The sequence below is a fragment of the Struthio camelus genome, chromosome 8 (assembly GCF_040807025.1).
Source record: "Struthio camelus isolate bStrCam1 chromosome 8, bStrCam1.hap1, whole genome shotgun sequence".
Taxonomy (NCBI): domain Eukaryota; kingdom Metazoa; phylum Chordata; class Aves; order Struthioniformes; family Struthionidae; genus Struthio; species Struthio camelus.
In genome coordinates, this window is record NC_090949.1 from 6,164,384 (window position 1) to 6,182,857 (window position 18,474).

Sequence of the window (18,474 nt, forward strand, 5' to 3'; positions counted from 1 at the left end):
TTTTAACTCTAAATGGGAGTGGGAACCATGCTGCTACAGAGCTAAAAATATTAGTGAAACTTAATGTTTGTTAGATTAATTAGGCTTGATACATTGGAGCCATGTTAAAGCAAAAGATCCCACGTAAAATTTTTTTGATGCATTTTGCTAACTGTAAAACTATGCCTTTTAAAGTATATATAAGTAGTATATAACAAGGGGAAAACTTTGTGTGGTCTTGAATACTATAGTGTTGCCGAGGTGCAGTGAAGGGTGACAGTGGACTTTTACTAGGACTGTCAGAAACTAAAAAATATGGGGGGTGAGGTTAGCATCCTCCCATTCAAAAGAAAGCAGTAAAAATGACAGGGATTCTACCCAGGTTGCAGTGATGCCAGTTCAGTTCTGTCCCTCTCATGTTGAGTGCTGTCTTTTTTGCATAGCATATCAGATGTTTTTAATATATTTGGCAGAAAGATCCAGAAACTTTATTAAAAAGAAAGTATCTTGAATTTACCTGGCTACTGATTAAAAAAGAAAGGCTAATTAGTTTTTGAATCAGTGACTATGAACTACTAAATATTTTCATTGTGCCGGTGCTTTTATTTCAGATAAGGCAAACATGGGATAACTTAAAAGTTTAACCTGTGATTCAAGGGAAGATGTATGAAAAATTAAGCATGTTTTTTATATGTTGACCTTATTAGGGAGGAATGTAGATAGCAGTTCAAGAAAGCATTTAAACTTGTATGTGTATGTAAGGCATTGATACCCAAAGACTGTGGGTCTGCTAACTGAAATGAGTAGGGGAGAGTGAGAAATAATAACATTTAAATACAGTGAGAGGAGACTTAACAAAATGACTCTCTGTATGGAACAAATATCCAGTGATTCATGTCAAGTAAGAATCTGGATCAAATAGAGTGGTTTTATACAGCTCATTGAAACAGTAGGTTTTATTTAAATTGTTTTTTTTAATATTTGGAAGAAATTAGGTAAAGGTAATTTTTACAGATACCAGTGAATGGATAAGACCAGCCAAAAAAAAGTCAGTGCAGTAAAAATACCTTCAAGAGGAGCAGAAGCAGTTGATTTGGAAGGGGAGAAGCTTGCTCTCATTCTGGCTCCTGTGTCCCTGCATTGCTGGAGGGACAGGAGGGCTCTAAGCTGCGAAGGATGTTTTGTTTTTTTTCCTGTAAGAGCTTGGACGTGTTGAGTTTTGGTCTTGTAAGACTAGGACGCAAACCAGGCTTTGCTGAATAAACGAGAGTCCTTGGTGTGGTACCATGCTTTTGTCACGGTGACACTAATGAACTTTCACAAAAGTCCAGGCCACCAGGGTAAACTTTTTTTTTCATTCTTATGAAAATGATTAAGCATCATTCCATGTTTTAGGCAACTGTTTCATCATCTGGCCTACTGCAGGCAGTTTCTGTCCTCATAGAAGTTCTCTTAACTTTACTAAAAATTTTGGGCTTGTAAGGCACAACAAAATGTGCCTTATCTCTGCCTGATTCTTTATGATATGTAAAACTATAGTAAAGTTATACATTTCTTTGATCTTCAGAGGGTAAGTAATCTCCTCAGAAATCCCTTTCATCAGTCGAGGGGCAAGTTGGTTTTCCCAAGCTGTATAACTGCAACAGGACATCAAATTGAGGTTTAGATTTTTTTGACAATACTTTGAAGAGTTGTCAAATACTTCAGTATTTATGTATGCAATACTCTAGATGTTTTATAGGAATGCTGTCTGTACAGAACCATAATTGGTATTTGTCAGAGTAACAGTTTATCTGGAGCTACTTTGTGTTTGGTTTTTTTGTTTGTTTGTTTGTTTTAAACGAAAAGGGAGGAAACTGAGTTCTGTGTCTAATTCTTCCCTGCAACCTTAGACCAACAGAAAGCAGATGCTATGTAAGATGTTCTGGTTCTGGTTTTTTGTTGTTCTGGTTTTCCATTGACTTCAGTAAGGAATGAATTAAAAAAAAAAAACATCATTTTATACTAAGAACACTTTATAGCATGCTGGAACATACATGCCTGACTTCTTAACGACTTTCAAAGAGCTATCATGTTTTGATACCTCATTTCTCATCAAGTCACTCTTAAGTTCAGTGAGAATGCATGTTTTTTGGAGACCTGGATCCTGGGGGTGCTATTCTGTGTAAACGTATGTTGAACTGTCATACTGCTCAGTGTAGAACAAGATGTATTTTATTGTTGTAATTGAAATTAGGAGCAAGAACCTGAATAGAACTGTAGCTTAAAAAAAGTTTAGTACTATTAAAAATCACAGCAGCATGACAGATTAAAAGTTGTTTCCATAGGAGAGAATGTTTCTTCATACGCTATTTTCAGCAGGATGTAAATACCAGTTATAGTATGTCTTGCTAATACTTGATTTTCCGACTCCCCCTTCTTCTAACTTACAGTAAGTACTTGGATAAAAGTTTCAGTAGGGGTTAACCTTTGCTACTCTCTTATTACAGTTAGGAAGGGACTTATTTTCTATCAATCCTGTATGTGATAAACTATATAAGGGTGGAGGGAGCAGAGGAGGGAAAAAATCAGAAGTTAGAAGTGCTATCAAAACACTTGCAAAAAATATAGCTTGTATGAAGCATTAATGCAACTATGAAATGTAGCGTCTGTCCTTCATACCATACTGAATATAACTGATTTTGTACAGCAGTGAAGTTAGTCCTGTAAAACTCACACAGTATGCTATAGTTCTCATTTGCTACTAGGCAGGAATTGGCCTAGCTAGCAATGATAGGAATACAAACAAGCTAGGTTATAGCAGAGCCTTTGTACCTTATGCTTGAGTTTTGCTTAGGTGACGCTGTTTGGATTTTCTTCAGAAGTGTTGAGAATCTGCAAATGTCTGTGGAGTCTAGTTGAAGCTGCTCAACGCATCTGAGAGTGCTGCTTTGTAGTAGTGGAGAAGCAGAAGCTGAGGATAAAGCTCAAATTTAATTTTTATTTCTCCATTTTAGACTCTCATCTTAAATTTCCTTTATGACTTTGTTTTCTGGGGAGAACATTCTGGCTGAAGCTTGAAGTTTTTCCCATTTGCTTTTTGTAGTTGTGAGATTTCATCTGAGTCTCAGCTTGAAAGTGAATATATTTGCATAGGTTACATAAAAATGATTTGGCTGTTTTTTTCATGTACTTCTCAAGTATTTTCCTCATTAGAAAAACAGATACTAATATCTTTATGCACAACTAACTGAACTGGCATAAGATGGGTTTAGTAGTTTAAGAAACTGCTTGACCATGTAGTGGTAGACAGTATTTTGGCTGAGAATGACCAGAATAACAGCAAAATATTTTGAAGAAAGGGAAGAGAAATAACAGTAAGCTGAAGGCATAGACTTGAAGGCAGATTTTAATGAACTGAGATATGTAGTTTAGCTCTGGGAGTTAAATATAGGGATAGTTGGTAATTTTTAAAGGAAGTGATGCTAAAGATGTACGCTCCGATTATTTCAATGCATACGGAGTAGAAGGGTCAAACAGGACCAAGTGGATAAACTTCTTGTTGCTTTCAAGCACAAGAGGGAAACTACAGAAAATAGTGACACCCTCCCACTATTAACATCTAATATTTAAAAATAGCGCTGTAGAAAACAAGATTACAAGAACACTTGAATGAGCTTTCCAAATTGTCTGGATCTGAGGGTGCTTGAAGGCTGAGTGGATGTTGGAGAGACTGGAGTAGGAGGAGGTCTTGGCATCTGTGAACTCCTGCTTTTGGCTGGCCGGCTGCCCTTTCCCTAGCCAAATGGGTCTTAAAGCTGCTTTGTCCTTTGTCTGTTTTCCCGGCCCCACTTCCCACTGTTCTTGCGTGCTCCCCAACAGCTTACATTGCTTTCTCTTCTTTCCCCTCTGAGAAACAAGTTCAGGTGAAAGTGCTGAGAGCCAGTCAGTTGGCATCCGCCTTAGCTATATGCAGAAGGTTGGGTCTTGGGGACGACTGGTTCACTGCCTGCATGGCAAATATGATAGATGATCTGGAGGTCCCCAGGCATCCATTCTGCTACTTGTTCTTTTCACTGTTTTTGACAGGTGCTGGTGTTATGTTTGGGAAAGACTTAAAACTGAGACAGATTGCAAACATATGGGAAGGAAGGATTAGACAAACTGGAGAAATGCTTTTAAAAAATTTGAAGAAAGAATAATGAATACAGTCCTTTAGGCAGGAATAAACTGCACAGATGCAGGATGGGAGCTACCCGCATGACTGGTAGTAGACCAGAGGATCTTGGGGTTATTGCGGATCAGAGCATAGCACAGGCAAGCCACGTTGCACTGTTCTGGAAAAAATAGTGATGTTCGTAAGCAGTAGTATGGCACACAAAGTCTGTACTACTCAGTGATTTCTCAGCTGTGAAAAACTGTCTGCTTTTAGGCACTGTGCTTCAGAACGTTATCCAGATGAAGAGAACCTGAGGAGGAGAATGATTAGAGTTCTAGAGGGCATGATTTTTTTGAAAAGTTGAAAGACTTTGGGTTATTTAGCTTTAAGAAGAGACTTTAGGGTGGCAGTTTAAGCTTTTGACTAACATGAAAGGCAATTGCGAAGAAAAGGAATCATCTGTGGGTTTTTTGTCGTTTGTGGCTAGTAGGCTAATTGTGAGATAGGGTATTGCAAGTTTCTATTGGTAAAATATTTGCCATGAATTGTGTGGAGAGATTAAAGTCTCCTTGAATGTTTAGGTCAGGCTAGGTGAAATATGAGGAGTGCTGCATTTCTGAAAAACAGAAGTATGATTATTTATCAAAAGTTCAATATTTGTGTAAAGCTCTACACTAACAAAGCATTAAAACTGCAACTTTCTAATATTTCAGCGAGGAAATTAAGAAGCTGATCTTGGAATTAGCAAGTTCATGTTTGTGACTTTTAATTATATTAACTTAAAGACCTAGTATCTCAGTTGTGTTCATTGGGATTTTTATAGTGTAAGCACTTGCATTTTCCAGTATCTATTCATCCTTTATAGGAGAAAATTGAATGTTGTATAACTTCTTCATGCTGTTCATGAAATGAAAATATTAGAGGTGTAATTATTGAAGCTGTATACTTCAAAAACTGTACATTTTCCTTCCTTTTAGGTAAGCTTCTGGGTGGTTAGAGAGATTCTACATGCGCAAACCTTAAAAATCAGAGCTGAGGTTCTGAGCCACTATATTAAAACAGCTAAGGTAAGAACTTTGGGGGTGTCTTGTGGGGTTCATCATGATGACAGTTCTTATACTTAAGTTGGTCAGTTCAAAAATGCATGTGGATAAACATTTGTCTGACGCTCAATTTAGTTGTGGTTTTATCTATTGACATGGAAAGGTGTTTGGCTTATATGTAACAAAGTTGTCAGAAATAGTAACAAACCAAAATCCCCAAATGGAAGTTTTTGTTTACCAAAACAATTGCTTAACTAAGGAAACATGATGATGCTTTATTTCAAATACTGTTTTCTAGGTAATGTAATTTATGCAGTTTGTTTTCTAATGTTGGTTAAACCCAAACACTACATACAGAACCAGCCCTGCTCTGACCAATGCTGTTCGAAGTACATTTTTTGTTGTTTTTTATTATTGAAGGGAGAGTCTGTCACCTCTTCTTGCAGTTGTGGCATGGCTAATATCAACCTAATAAATTTTACTTCAGAAACATAGTTTCAAAAATACATTTGAACTCGGAAGACGTTTTGGAGGTGAAATAGCAGATATCAATGTTTACCTAGCTCTTATCCTACGATATTCTTCCTGAAGCCTTCCTGAAAGCCTTACCACTGATGCTTAGGTGAAAAGTGTGAGCGGATCTTGACTTAGTGTAGATGAACCAGGGTCCTGGCCCTTCAAACAGAAAAACTTGTTTGTTATAGTGTGAAGAGATGGATTTTTTTCAGGTTTTTGCTGTGACAAGGTGGCTGACGGTTACTACAGCTAACTTCTGTCACCATTGCAGGTAACCTAATAAATAATTTTAAAATTGTCAGTTATCTTGGTATCTATTTTTCAAATGCATTATTTGTTTGAAGTTGCAACTCTTATGCATGGAGGATGGCTTTGTGTACATAATGTTTTTGACTATGGACTTGTTAACTAAGGTCATCCTCCTTGATTTTAACAGTTGACTGGAAAATATTTATAGTAAAATCAAATGTTTAAAAAAAAAAGTTTCATGACTGGGGCACACTACCCATTGGTCTTTCCTGAACCTAGTGTCTTGCTGTGCTGCAAAGTCAGAGATGGCATGGTCATGCATCTTAATTTTCTATTAAGATGTTAAAATTAAGGTTTTAAACAGTCTTTTTCTACAAGGAAAGGCCTTACTTGACCAAATATATGTTGTGTTGTTTCTATTCAAACTTCTGAAATTGTTGCCCTCTTTGTACTTCTGTTAGTTCCCCCTAATCTGAATGAATTTGAGAAAGCTGCCTTTCAGTAATGAGAGGTGCTGTTTTTACAGTATGTAGCAACATAACCTGTGAGCGAATCTGGAAGCTGCCTCAGTGAGATGTGTCACAAGGCTACTGTATTTTTTTTCAGATTTCTTTGCTGAGTGGACAGATGGCACTAGTTTACAGTAATGTGTGTGTTTGGGAGGAGGGTTGAGTTTGTGTGGAGAGAGAGATTTTTCTTGTTATGAATGAACTTGTTTTTACTTATGACAAAACCTTAGTATTACACGTTCAATTTTATGTAAAATTTATGTGGATCCTGAAAATCAGCTAATTGTATTAATAAATAAGTCATAAGTCATACTTGAGCTTATATGTAAATATAATTTTAGGGAGCATATTATTGAATTTCAGTATTATATTGAAGAGAAGTTTGTCTTGTATGGAGGTGCACTGCTATATAGTGAACTGCAGTTGTCCTTAAGAGTGGCTAGGAAGACTTTAGAGCTTAGGGTAAATGCCTTTGCATTTGGCCACGTTTTCTTGCTGGTGTGCCAGTGATGGTGACAGAGGGGCAGGAAAGGAAGGATCCCAGCAGGCCTATGAGTTCTTTATTTTTCTTTGCAAAAGTGAGTGGTATGGCATTTAAGGCTGTGTGGCTACAGGATTAGGGCTGTTGAAATGGAGGCGCAATGTGGCAAGTGTACCTGGCGCTATGTGGGGTCACAACTTTATTTAAAGTTGAAGGAAAATATTGCTGATGATGGAGACTTAGGGCTCAGACTCTGTTCATCTGCTGACCCCGTATACAGTCAGGTTCAAGTTTAGACTTTCAGCAGTCGTTAAAAAGCAAAGGTAAATCAAGCTAGGTAGCAGTTACTGCAGGCTAATAGCAAGCCACTTTCTGCAAATCAGCAGATGTGTGATAATCACTTGCATGTCTGAATACTTGGTTGAAAATTACTCCTTTAGCAACAGGAAAAAAAAACACTAATAAGTCTCTAATATTTTATTTCTATAGGCTATGACTGCATACACTTTGGACAAAAAGTTAATTTTTTATGATTTCACAAGCTTTGCTCAATAATCATGCTGTGGTCATAGTGACTGAGAATATTAAAAATGCGAAGTCACTAAGGACATCTTTAAAATATTCTTTGGTATCTGCTGAGACTTAAAATACACAAGATGAAGACGTATTAAAAAACGAATATGCATTTTTGTTTGAAATGGACGTACAAAAAATTTGCTAGATGATCGATGAGTGCCCCTGTGTAGAGGAGAGAGTTTCACCTGTAATGACCATAGTGCAGAAATGATCTTGGAAACTAAGCAGGTCAGGCCTGGTTAGTATCTGGATGGGAGACTGCATGGGAACGCTGGGTCCTGCAGGCTTTCCCGCAGCCGCGCCACCCCAAACATGCCCGATCTCATCTGTGGGCTACAGGCAGCAGTTTCTGCTGAAATGCTAAACTTTGAGACAGTTACGTGCTGTAACAATTAAAGTTGATTGAGCGTCGCTTAGCTATGCATTGTAAAATTACAATTTATTGCCGTTTGTGTTTTTATGTCTCTGTTTCTTACTGTACGTATTATCTTAGCTTTGCTTGTGTATGGCTGCTAACATGAAGTCACAGCAGCTAATACCATTTGAAGGATTTTCTGTTTACACCAAACCTGTTTTCAAAGCAATCGTGTGCCATAGGTCACACAAATCAACTTTTCTTCAGGGAAGCTGTAAATCCACTCCGCAGTGAACTTGTTTGTGCCGACCGCTATCTAATTACTGTATGGCTAGCAGTCTTTTAATGGTATCTCATGTTAATTGCTTTGTGCATGAACTAATTGGACTTAATAGTTGCTTTCCCCTGAAGTTCCCAGACTATTGTGATTAGCTATGACTTCTGCTTCAGTGTTGGCAGCAACAAGGAAAGCCTTTTTTCGTTTTTAATCAGCTACATTGTTATCCTGCATCCCTCTTCAGGATGTGAACTTTATTGCCTTGTCTGGGGACATACGGAAATCAAAATGGGCTATTGTGTGACTGGTTGGACAGACACCAGAACTACTAAATTTCCATTTTGACCTCCAGAAATGTCCCATGTTTCATCCTCCCAGGATAGAAATCACAAGATAATGCAGATATATATTGTAAATGTTGCTGTTACTGTGAAAGAATGTGATAGGAAGCTCTTGCTCTGAGCAGTCCTGGTGGAGATGCTGGAAGGCCGGGGACCACATGGTGTTTCCGCTGTCTCTTTGTGGTTGGGAAAGGTTCTGGAAGGATAGCGGGGCAGCAATGCATGACAAATATTCTGTCACCGCTCTGACCCGACCCCCCAACAAAATAACGATTGCCCTTTACATGTAGTTTTGAAGGAGTCCACTTGAGAGGATTAGAAGAGACAAATGCTTATTCAGTAGGTGTGGAAATAACTCTACTGTGTCAATAGATGTACTAGAACCGTAGGGCTCTGGGCATGTGGTGTGAAATTCCTACTAGGGTGACCCATTAGCATTATATACTGAATTTTTGAGTGTTACTTTTGAGGACTTGTTTTTTTATTTTGTTTTATTATTATTTTAAGATAGTAGTTCTCTGCCATTGAGTTAACTGGTAAGAAGCATTTGCCCTGCTTCAAAACCACCAGGTAGAAAAATATCCTTGCAATATCCCTTTCAGCCTTCCAAAAATAAGGTTTCCCTTATAATCAGCATCTATGCAAAATCAAATTAAATTGGTCTTACTTTCTGTGCTGTTATCTTGTGAAAGGCCTCATAACCAAGAAAGTTTAGGCAAGCTGAGCTTCAAGGAAGGGAAGAAACTCCATTTACTACTTGTGTCCCCAGTGTTCTGAGAAGTAAGGGTTCCTTGTTCTTGTTTGGGGTTTCTGTCTGTAATCCTTTTCTACCTTGGTGAATTTGCTAAAGGGGTTGAACAGACCTTGCAATACTGTGGTTGAATATCCATTTCTGTTTAATACTTTTTTTTTTCCTCTCTGTAGCAGTGAAGCCTCAGTTTGTGTGTGCCCCACCAAAAATCCCTGAATGTAATTCTGCTCTCAGAGCCATCAGAACGACTGATGTGCAGGAGCAAGGCACTAGGAACAGCATTTTCTCCTGAAGCATTTTGAAACTTTACAGGGCAAGAATACTAATACTAATGATTAATTTGTCAAGGTTGATTGGTTTCAGGGACAGAAGGGGAAAAAAAGGGAGAATGGGTCAAAGTTCCATAGATGAAAGAAAGCGCACTTCTCTGCAGTGTTTTGTAGACTTACAAGAGAGCCACTTCTGTTGTTCTGATGCGTTGTGCATTTGATTTTTGTTCTTGTTGCTCTTTTCCACTAGTTAGTTTTAGTTGTCGGACCCCCAGCCTCGTCTTTTGACGAGAGAAGTACTCGGGTACATGCTCTTCAAAATTACCCACTTGATTTCATCCTGCAACAATTTTTTTTTTCTGTTAGGTGCTTTGATGCAGCACCAATAGCTCTGTAAACCTGTGGTGCAAAATGCATTTTACAGTATTAAATGCTGCCAGGATTGCATCATTCCCGACTGGGTTATCCTTTTTAGCATGTTAAGTTGAATTGAATGCTATTGCTATGAAAGGAATTTGTTGGCTCTGAATGTCAGAAAATTTCCAGCACTACTTATATATGACCCTCCCCTCAATTTATTCAATTATTTTTTTTTTAAAGGAAGTAAGTAGAGATGACAATTGTGTTATGAGCTATCTCTGAACTATAAACCAGCTAATATGATGTAATCCAAAATCGTATAGATGAAGCACTGACAAATTAGGCAGGGGGTACCACAAAAGTGGTGCGAGTGCATGTCAGTTTGCTAATTAAATCATCAATTTAGAGCGTACAGGATTTCTGTAATGCTGCCACATTGAAAAGGCTTTGTGTACGTTTAGATCATTGTTTATTCTCTATGCATTATTGACTGCAGTTGAAATGCTGTTTGTGATTGTATATATTTTTGTCCTCAGAAACTGTATGAGCTGAATAATCTGCACGCTCTGATGGCAGTTGTGTCGGGCCTACAGAGCGCTCCAATCTTCAGGCTGACTAAAACGTGGGCGGTAAGTAAGCAGCAGGACAGTGGAGGGTTTTTAATTTATTCTTAAAAAACTTTATAATTCTATAGCTTGTTTTCAAGGATACAATGATTATTAGAGATACTTTTTGATTTCTTGTGCTACATACATAATGTTTCTAGGCCCTCTTAAGTCAATGGTTTCCTGTTGAGTTTTTTCCATTCTGGCATAGGAACATTTTCCTTTGAAAAATCATTCCCTGCAGACTCTGCTAAATGGAGAGCCTTCTAATTTGGCCAGAAGCTATTTTGTATTTAGTTGCTGGAAAATCATGAATGCCAGAGTGGGTCATATTTTAATCATTTAAGGGCTTATATAACTGCTGGAATTTCTTTTAATGGAGAACAGATATCCAAAATAACCAATCCACTTTCCATAAAAAGATTTGTAGTTTCTTTTAGTGATAACTAAATTTAATGGTCTTACCCAATGTAGTTAGCATAACTTTCATAGTTATAGTAAGTGCACTAAGCTATATATTTGTATGTCTGCTTTTGTACAGTTTAGAAATCATTCTGTTCTTTGGAAACATTTGTATTTGACACCTACTTCTGATTAAAATGTCAATATGATTTTTGTGTAGTTGCATCCTTGATCAGTAGAACTTTTAGGAATAACTCACTGACATCACAGAGATGAGGAAAATACTGAGCTTGATTCAGCTGTACATCGTGTAGTTATTGAGCTGTATAAGCAGGAGAGATGAGCTTTGACATTTTCAAGTGTGATAGAAGTAGTCAGGTGACTGAGGTATTCCTCTGCAAGGTGTCCATATAAATAGGTCCCTAAAAAAGGCTAAAAATTTTCATAGAAGACATATCAGTGCATCTTTGCATTGAGATTGACAAGGGATTTCTTTCTCATCCACTTTCATCCCCCAAGGCAGGAATAACTAAAAGATAATCTTGTTCAATTGATAAATGTGCTACCGAAATTGAGCATAACTCACTCCTGTTAATCTTAACTCCTCTAGAATTCTGTCTTATTCATTTTGCAAATGCATAAAGACAGACATTCCTCATTTCAAAAATGCCCAAATCTCACTAAGGAAATCCTAATGAAGTCAACACTTCAAAATGTTCTGGAAGAGAACTTCTATTTTTCTGCTTTTTGTCCTTTAGATACTTTGAGGCAGCCTCAGCAGTTCTATAAAATTGTGATACCAGATTGATTACTACCACGATTATGCCATTCAGGCCCGGGAGTCCCCGGTTTTTCTGCTATGTCAACCACAAATGCTGATTTGCACTTCTTGTGAGGGTTATCCTTGTGCTGTTGGCATATATATTGATTTTCTTTTTTTGAGTTAGTCTCTCTCCAAGCTCTGAAATGCTGGGTAACCTCTCCCATGTTTCTGCAGGTGTTTAATTTCTCATACAAGCCCAAGGGAATCTGCTTTTCGTCGTCTTATTTGAGCCTTTGCAAAGCTGCAAGGATAGCTCCCAGTTATCTGTACTGCAGACTGATTTAGATGCCTTTCTCTTGGAAGCTCAATTTATAAATTATTGAAGTAATCATAATAAGCCTTTGGCTTTCTGTATATTAGAAGCAAGAGAAGGCATTCAAAAAGGGACACCAAGCCATTATTGTCATTTGAATAAGCTATCCAATATCTGTCCAAAATCTTCAGCTGGGGAAGCATTTCCTGCCCGTTTCTGCACTAAGTCCTGTTACAGTGGTGATCTTCCTTGTGCTTTCGTTCAGGAAGACGAGCGTTTGTAGCAACCCACAATCATCTCAGCTTTAGACATAGTAAGCCAAATTGCTCTAAATGTAATCACTCCCTCACAAAAAAAAATGTCACTTTTTTGTAATGGAATCGAGAGCTCCAGGAATCCATTAAATGTTTGCTTGGTAATGTCATGTCGCTAATACAGGATGAAGTTTGTGTCATCTGATATTCTGTCTGAACATGTCTGAAAATTGCTCGTCTCATCCATTGCCTGTGTTCCCCCTGAAGTCTGGAAAGTAATAAGTACTAATGGGTGGTTTGTCCCATTCAAGGCTTGAAAATAATCATGAACCTTTCTGAGACTGCGTCTCTCCATTTAATATAAAGGAAGTATAGATTACTAGCTTGGAGATGGACAGCATAACCAAATAACTATTAGACATCTGAAGTTAGCTCTGCTGGATCCTGCCCTACTCCACCAGAGCCCTTAAACCCCAGCTTTCCTTTCTGGCATTTCGCAAAGGTGGTCTTCAGTCCTGGAGTGCTGTAACTGGAGAGAGCTGCAGGGCTCTGAATACTTCCCTGCTACTGTAAAAGTGAACTCTTAGCTTTTGTTGTCACTGCATATGTACATCTGTTTACTCTTTGCATTCTTTGCATCCTTTGAGCATAAGATACCAGAAGAGCCAGTGGAAAGTTTATTTAGAGAAAGCAGCAGCTCCAAAACTGCTGAAATAACAATTGGGCCCTTACTGTCCAGCCTGGTAATGCTTGGAGTATTGTCAGATTCTCTGCCCTTTCCTACATTAACACAGGAAGGGGAGACGTGATACTCATTGCACCATCAGCCCAGGGGAAATTCATGAGATTAACTTGTTCAGAGACTGTTTCGAGAGTGTAAATTGATGCATCAGGCTTGAAGAAGATTGTGCAGATCGGCATACTTTGAAGAAAATGCAATCAACTTCAGTCCAGTCCACATTCACACTATTACAATTCCTGCTAGCCGTGTCATACCTTTCAGTCAAAAAACTACAAAACTGCATACAAACCGTCCAGACACTATACAGAGACAAAATGCTTTAGGCTATCATAAGCCATCTTTGAGATAAACTTCAGAAGGTAAATACCATGTTCGGATGGTTGGAAAGAAGTCATACATCTCTACTGTTTCTTTGTCCTGGAATTGGCAGATAGCTGCTGTCTTGCTGAACATGAGCTGCTGCTCATCTGAATGTTGGTGCCAAAGGTAAAGATGTAAATCGCTGGCATATCAGTGAGGTCAGTGCATCTCTGAAAACAATTGCCTCTTGTTCAATTTGCCAGTGTGTTATCCTAATGAAGACTAGCGTGTGGAAATCATGCGTAGAAAGAACGGTTATTTAGATAGTGAAATCACAGCTTTACAGAAGAGACATCTCATTTCAGCTACCGTGATATCACATAGGTTGATTTTAATTGAAAGAGAAAAGGGAATATGTATGAAAACTTAGCGACCTGCACCTACCTAAGTTTTTCACTACTGGGGATTTTTATATGGTGGTGAAATTGTAACCGGGAGACTAGAACACCGAGTCTTCTGCTGAAATGTTTATACTAAACATTTGGTACTCTTCTTTAAATCTTATATTAAAGGGCTTTAATTTAGACCTTTAACTTAATTTTGCAACAGTGGTTCAGCTAGATGTGTCCCACTTTACTTAGTTTCCCAGTCTTACAGACAGCTTAATTGCTGTTAATTCTGTCAAAGGAAGGCGTGTGGGGGGTTGGGGGTTGGGGGGTGATGGATAATTGCATTGCATAAATAACTGCATGAAAATATTGCAGAAGCACACAGCACATGGAATTGCGATGTATTTCAGTTAATGACTCTTTGGAAAACTGGTATTATTTCAGAAGGATCCTCTAGGACACCAACGCGTACACCTTACTGATTGTTTTTTCTGAAAGCCTAATTTAAAATTGGTTCCCAAACTAGCTAGTTTTTTTAATAAACTCTCAAAGCACTCATCCTTAAAGAGTAAATGCTGTGATTTTTAATTAATAAGACATCTTTAAAAAAAAGTGAGGGACAGGATTAAATCCATGCTTTTAAGGGCAAAAGAGAAATCATAATGATCAAACTAGCTCATCTGTTTTCTCCTTATTTTCTAGTTACTGAGTCGGAAGGATAAAGCCACATTTGAAAAGCTGGAGTACGTTATGAGTAAAGAAGATAATTACAAAAGGCTTAGAGACTATATCAGCAGCTTGAAGATGACTCCGTGTATCCCTTATTTAGGTAAGCTAAACTATTTCTTAAGGAAGCGTTAAAGGAGAACACATTTCTCCAATGACTACAGAAACTGAATACCATCTTTTAAGCAGTCCATGAAACACGTTCAGTACATAAGCAAAGAATCTGAAACTGTCTGGTTGGTTCTTGGTACTGTGTATGTGGCAATAAAAATCTTCCTTAGCTTCGGAAAGAGAATTTCTATTAACCCTCCCAAACAATTCAGGTTTTACATACAGTATCAGTTTTCTAGGAAATGATTTTCCCTTATGTTGCATAGATACGGTGATTGACTTCTGGAGAAGTACTTAAACTGTTATGCTTGGTAGGGCTCTTCAGGAACGAAATGCTTGACTGTTGCAGTAATAATGGCTTTTAAATAATGAGGAGCTATAAATCACCAACCTGTGAGATAAAACGTAGATTTTTAGCGTTTGCAACGTGATAAAATCTGCGGGTATTGTTGCATTTTAATTACGTTAGTGACAAGAGAAATTGGATTGTTATTCCTGCCTCAGCTATATGGAATACTTATGAGTAGGTGCTAGTCCTGTTTATCTGGGAGAACTTGATAAATAGGTTTTTGTTTAATATGTATTGGTTTTGTTGCCAGGATAATCTAGTGTTACTCAACAACTTGAAATATTTTCATGCACTTAAAGTGATAAGTGTGCTCTTTTAAGTTCATGTAGCTTTTCTTTGATGTCATAAGATGTTAGTAGATGCATAAAATTAAAGAAATGTTTACCCATTTGCTTCCTTTTCGAGAAAAAATAGTTGGACGTTTTTACAGATACCAGTTGTTTTTCTGTTTACACTCAAGATACCCTCCTGTGGTCACTAAAGCTCATTAAATGTTAGTCTCTTTGTTCCTGAAGTCTGTGTGGGTTTGTTTTTTTTCCTTTATTTAGCTGGGCTATTTTATTTATTTAACTTGACATTTTGTTATGCTGAGGTCTGTGTGCCAGTCAGTGTCGTTTTGATTGCTTCATAGCTTGATGTTGAAGGGCAAGACCTTCATAGATGTTAAAATCTGGAGTGGTACATCTAAAATATAAAACTTCAGATTTTGTGAAGTTACTTGATTTCTTTTTTTTTTTTTTTTTTGATGTGCTTTGTGTTCAGTTAATAAAATACACCGCTATGGAGAACCGGTAATAACTTTAATCACAAGCATTCCTATGGAGTTCTCTTTCTTCGTTCTGTTGTCTTTTTGCTTCCCTGTTCCGTGGCTCCCAGGAAAATTCCGATGTGATCTTCCCAGCTGTAAATTCCCTGTATTTTCATGTATCCAGCAGTTGGTAATGCCTAGAATGGACCCCTGACATGAGCCTATCTTGTCTGAAGTCTGTATGTGAAAACTGCCAGTGTGGCGTACTATCCACGTTACCCTGGCTGGTGACGTGGTTACTAAAACTAGACCTGAATTAAAAGGGACAAAAGAAGCAGCCAAACAGTAATGTAAACGTGGTTAAGCATGTTATTTTGCTGCTCTCCCATCATGTGTACATGCATAGCGTATACTCCCACTGTTTAGTTCTGAAATGCAGTTTCTAGCTTTCCAGAAGCTTTTGCATGTATACGTTGTGATTTAGGAAATGTGAAGCCAGGCCCAAACCTTTTCCCCACCAATTACAAAAAGTCTCAAGTCAACCTGCTGTCAGATTTCTTCAGATCGTGTCACACGATCTCTCACATGATCTCTTACTGTTACGGTCTTTTAATATTTAATGCTGTGCAGAGAAATTTTTATGCTTTGGTGTATATGTTTAATATTTAAAAAGATTTCTTTACTTTGCAAGCGTGTGTGTATTTGTATGTGTATATAGGTATATAAAATATTTAAGTAAAAATGTTGGAAAGCAATATTTTAAGTTGGTTCTGTTACAGATGTCTTCCCCTTAAATACAATAGCAACTTCTTGTCTAACTTCTGTTGTCAAGCTTTCAGCTTGACTTAACATGTGTGGGTTTGGTTTGTTTGGTGGGATGTTTTTGGTTTTTTTTTTTGTTTTTTTTTGCCAAATGTATGTTCCCTTCCTGCTTAGGAGGGGGATGGTGTGGTGTTTCTTTGCTGGCAACAGTCCTCGTTAAAGAATGCTTTGTTACATAGTTTCATACAGCATGAATTCTTATTAATGACCTGAAGAATGTCCTCAAGTTCTTATTTATTTTATTTTCCAAAGGAATAGTAAACATTCTCTAGTGCAGTCTCCATAAAATTAATTTTATAGGATTTAAATACGCAACAAGAAGAGAACGTTATCTTGCAATCTTAGACTCGTCGGCCAATCTTCCAGCCAGACTTACCATGACTAACTTTTCTCATTTGACCAAAGCTTTAATCTCTAGTAAGACCTGAGTAGATTTGCAAGAATATTGCTGAAATGTCCTTCCAAGGAATTTCTTCTGTTCCATACCATTCTTTCAGTAGAAGTAACTTCAGTTACTTATTTTACTTAGTGTGTTAAGCTTTCTAGTTGTAGGTTGTAATTCCTGAAAGGTTGTTTTTCTGCTCTTACATCCACTATTGGAGTTATCCGTAGGAATGGTGCTGCTCCTTGCAAGTTGGCTATCTGAGAGTCTACTAATGGCATGGGCTGAGGAAGGGGATTCACCATGAGGTCCACTCCTTCATGGAAAAGAGAGAAGGGGTTGGGGGGGGTGGGGGAAAGCTCTCTTTTCTGTGGTGATGCAGAGAACCTAAAGTTACCATTCATTCTCCTAAATTCTTTGTAGAAGAACACAGAGAATCCAGCCTTCCACAGAGTAACGTTTGCTGTTGCGACGGCCCTCCAGAGCAATGCTGGCACTGCTTGTGACGGACCTTGCTTGGAAGGTCAGAGTCGCATATAAAGGGATTTCAGCTGTGATTTCCAGGATGAGTGCTTGTTTACCCTTCAGAGGTGACTAGACTTGCATCATGCAATCAGATATCTAACACGAGCGTGGAGTTTTCCTTGATTGTCTTAGGGCTATAAGAGAAAGCCTAAATGCTGCTTTTTTTTCCCCTATTATCTTTGCCACCGAAATGCACTCTGAGCCACTGAAGGTAGTGATTGTAGTCTTACTACGTACACAACTCCTTTGCTGTGGATAAGATAAAGATGTCCTTCCACATTTAAGTAGGGAAAAATGCCAACAGGATACTTCAGTTCCTTGCAGCAAGAAGATTGTGATTCCAGAGTTACAGAAATGCAAGGAAGAGAAACACATCATCAGTATGGACTCAAAATTAAACATGAATGCGAAGAGCTGGGTGACACCAATGCAGATGTTCAGCCTTAGGCCTGCATTACTTGATCTGGGGCAAGTCATCCATGTTGCATCACCTGGCCAACTAAAATAGCCAAAGCAAATGGAAAATGTATGTGTGAATGTGAATTATGCTTTGTCACAGAGTGAAAAACCTTTCTGACTGATAATGGAGTTCTGACAAATTTTGGATAGCACAATGAAACAATTGAGCCATATCTCTATAAGTACGATTTTTACTTTAACTAAGGAGTACTGTCTTGTGATATACAGTTTCTTACATCTGTCTTTCAGGAGTTATATCCAAAAATGGGAAAGCTAAAGACAGGTTATTAAAACATTCATCTGTTGAATACTCAGCTACTTCAGTGATAACTCTTGCAAGCAGACTTTGAAAATATTTGTGCAAACTGTGTTTCAGATCTTGGTACAGATTAAACGCTTTCAAGGGAATTTTGGCTAAATTTGGATTGATAGCACAGGAACGATGAAAGCTATATCCTGACGCAAAGACTGCCTCTGAATTTCGGAGGCGATAAATTTGAGAGATGCTGGAGCCTCTTTTGAAAAATTCTTCAGAAAAGTATGAGACAGAACTTTGAAGTTTTGAAGTCATTAGAAAACTCAACCCAAAGGTTAAACATTGGAAGAGTATAAGCATTTGAAAATAATAAATTACCATACATAGTCTGGACCGTCCTTCAGTAAGAGGTGCTACTCTGTCACTCCTCGTAATCATAGACTGGCAACTTAAAATGAGTTCTTTCCTTGCAGAACACGGCATT

The 18,474-nt window shown here is 38.0% G+C and overlaps 1 protein-coding gene across 9 annotated transcripts in view; it reads left to right on the forward strand.

Annotated features, from left to right (window-relative positions):
* The window catches only part of RALGPS2 (Ral GEF with PH domain and SH3 binding motif 2), a 163,526-nt gene that overhangs the window by 85,393 nt on the left and 59,659 nt on the right, over positions 1 to 18,474 (forward strand). For all 9 annotated transcript variants that reach the window (XM_068951778.1, XM_068951779.1, XM_068951782.1 and 6 more), the window contains 3 exons: positions 5,095 to 5,184; positions 10,381 to 10,473; positions 14,315 to 14,441. In XM_068951778.1, the coding sequence (XP_068807879.1) occupies positions 5,095 to 5,184; positions 10,381 to 10,473; positions 14,315 to 14,441 (310 nt within the window). The remainder of the gene's footprint in view (positions 1 to 5,094; positions 5,185 to 10,380; positions 10,474 to 14,314; positions 14,442 to 18,474) is intronic.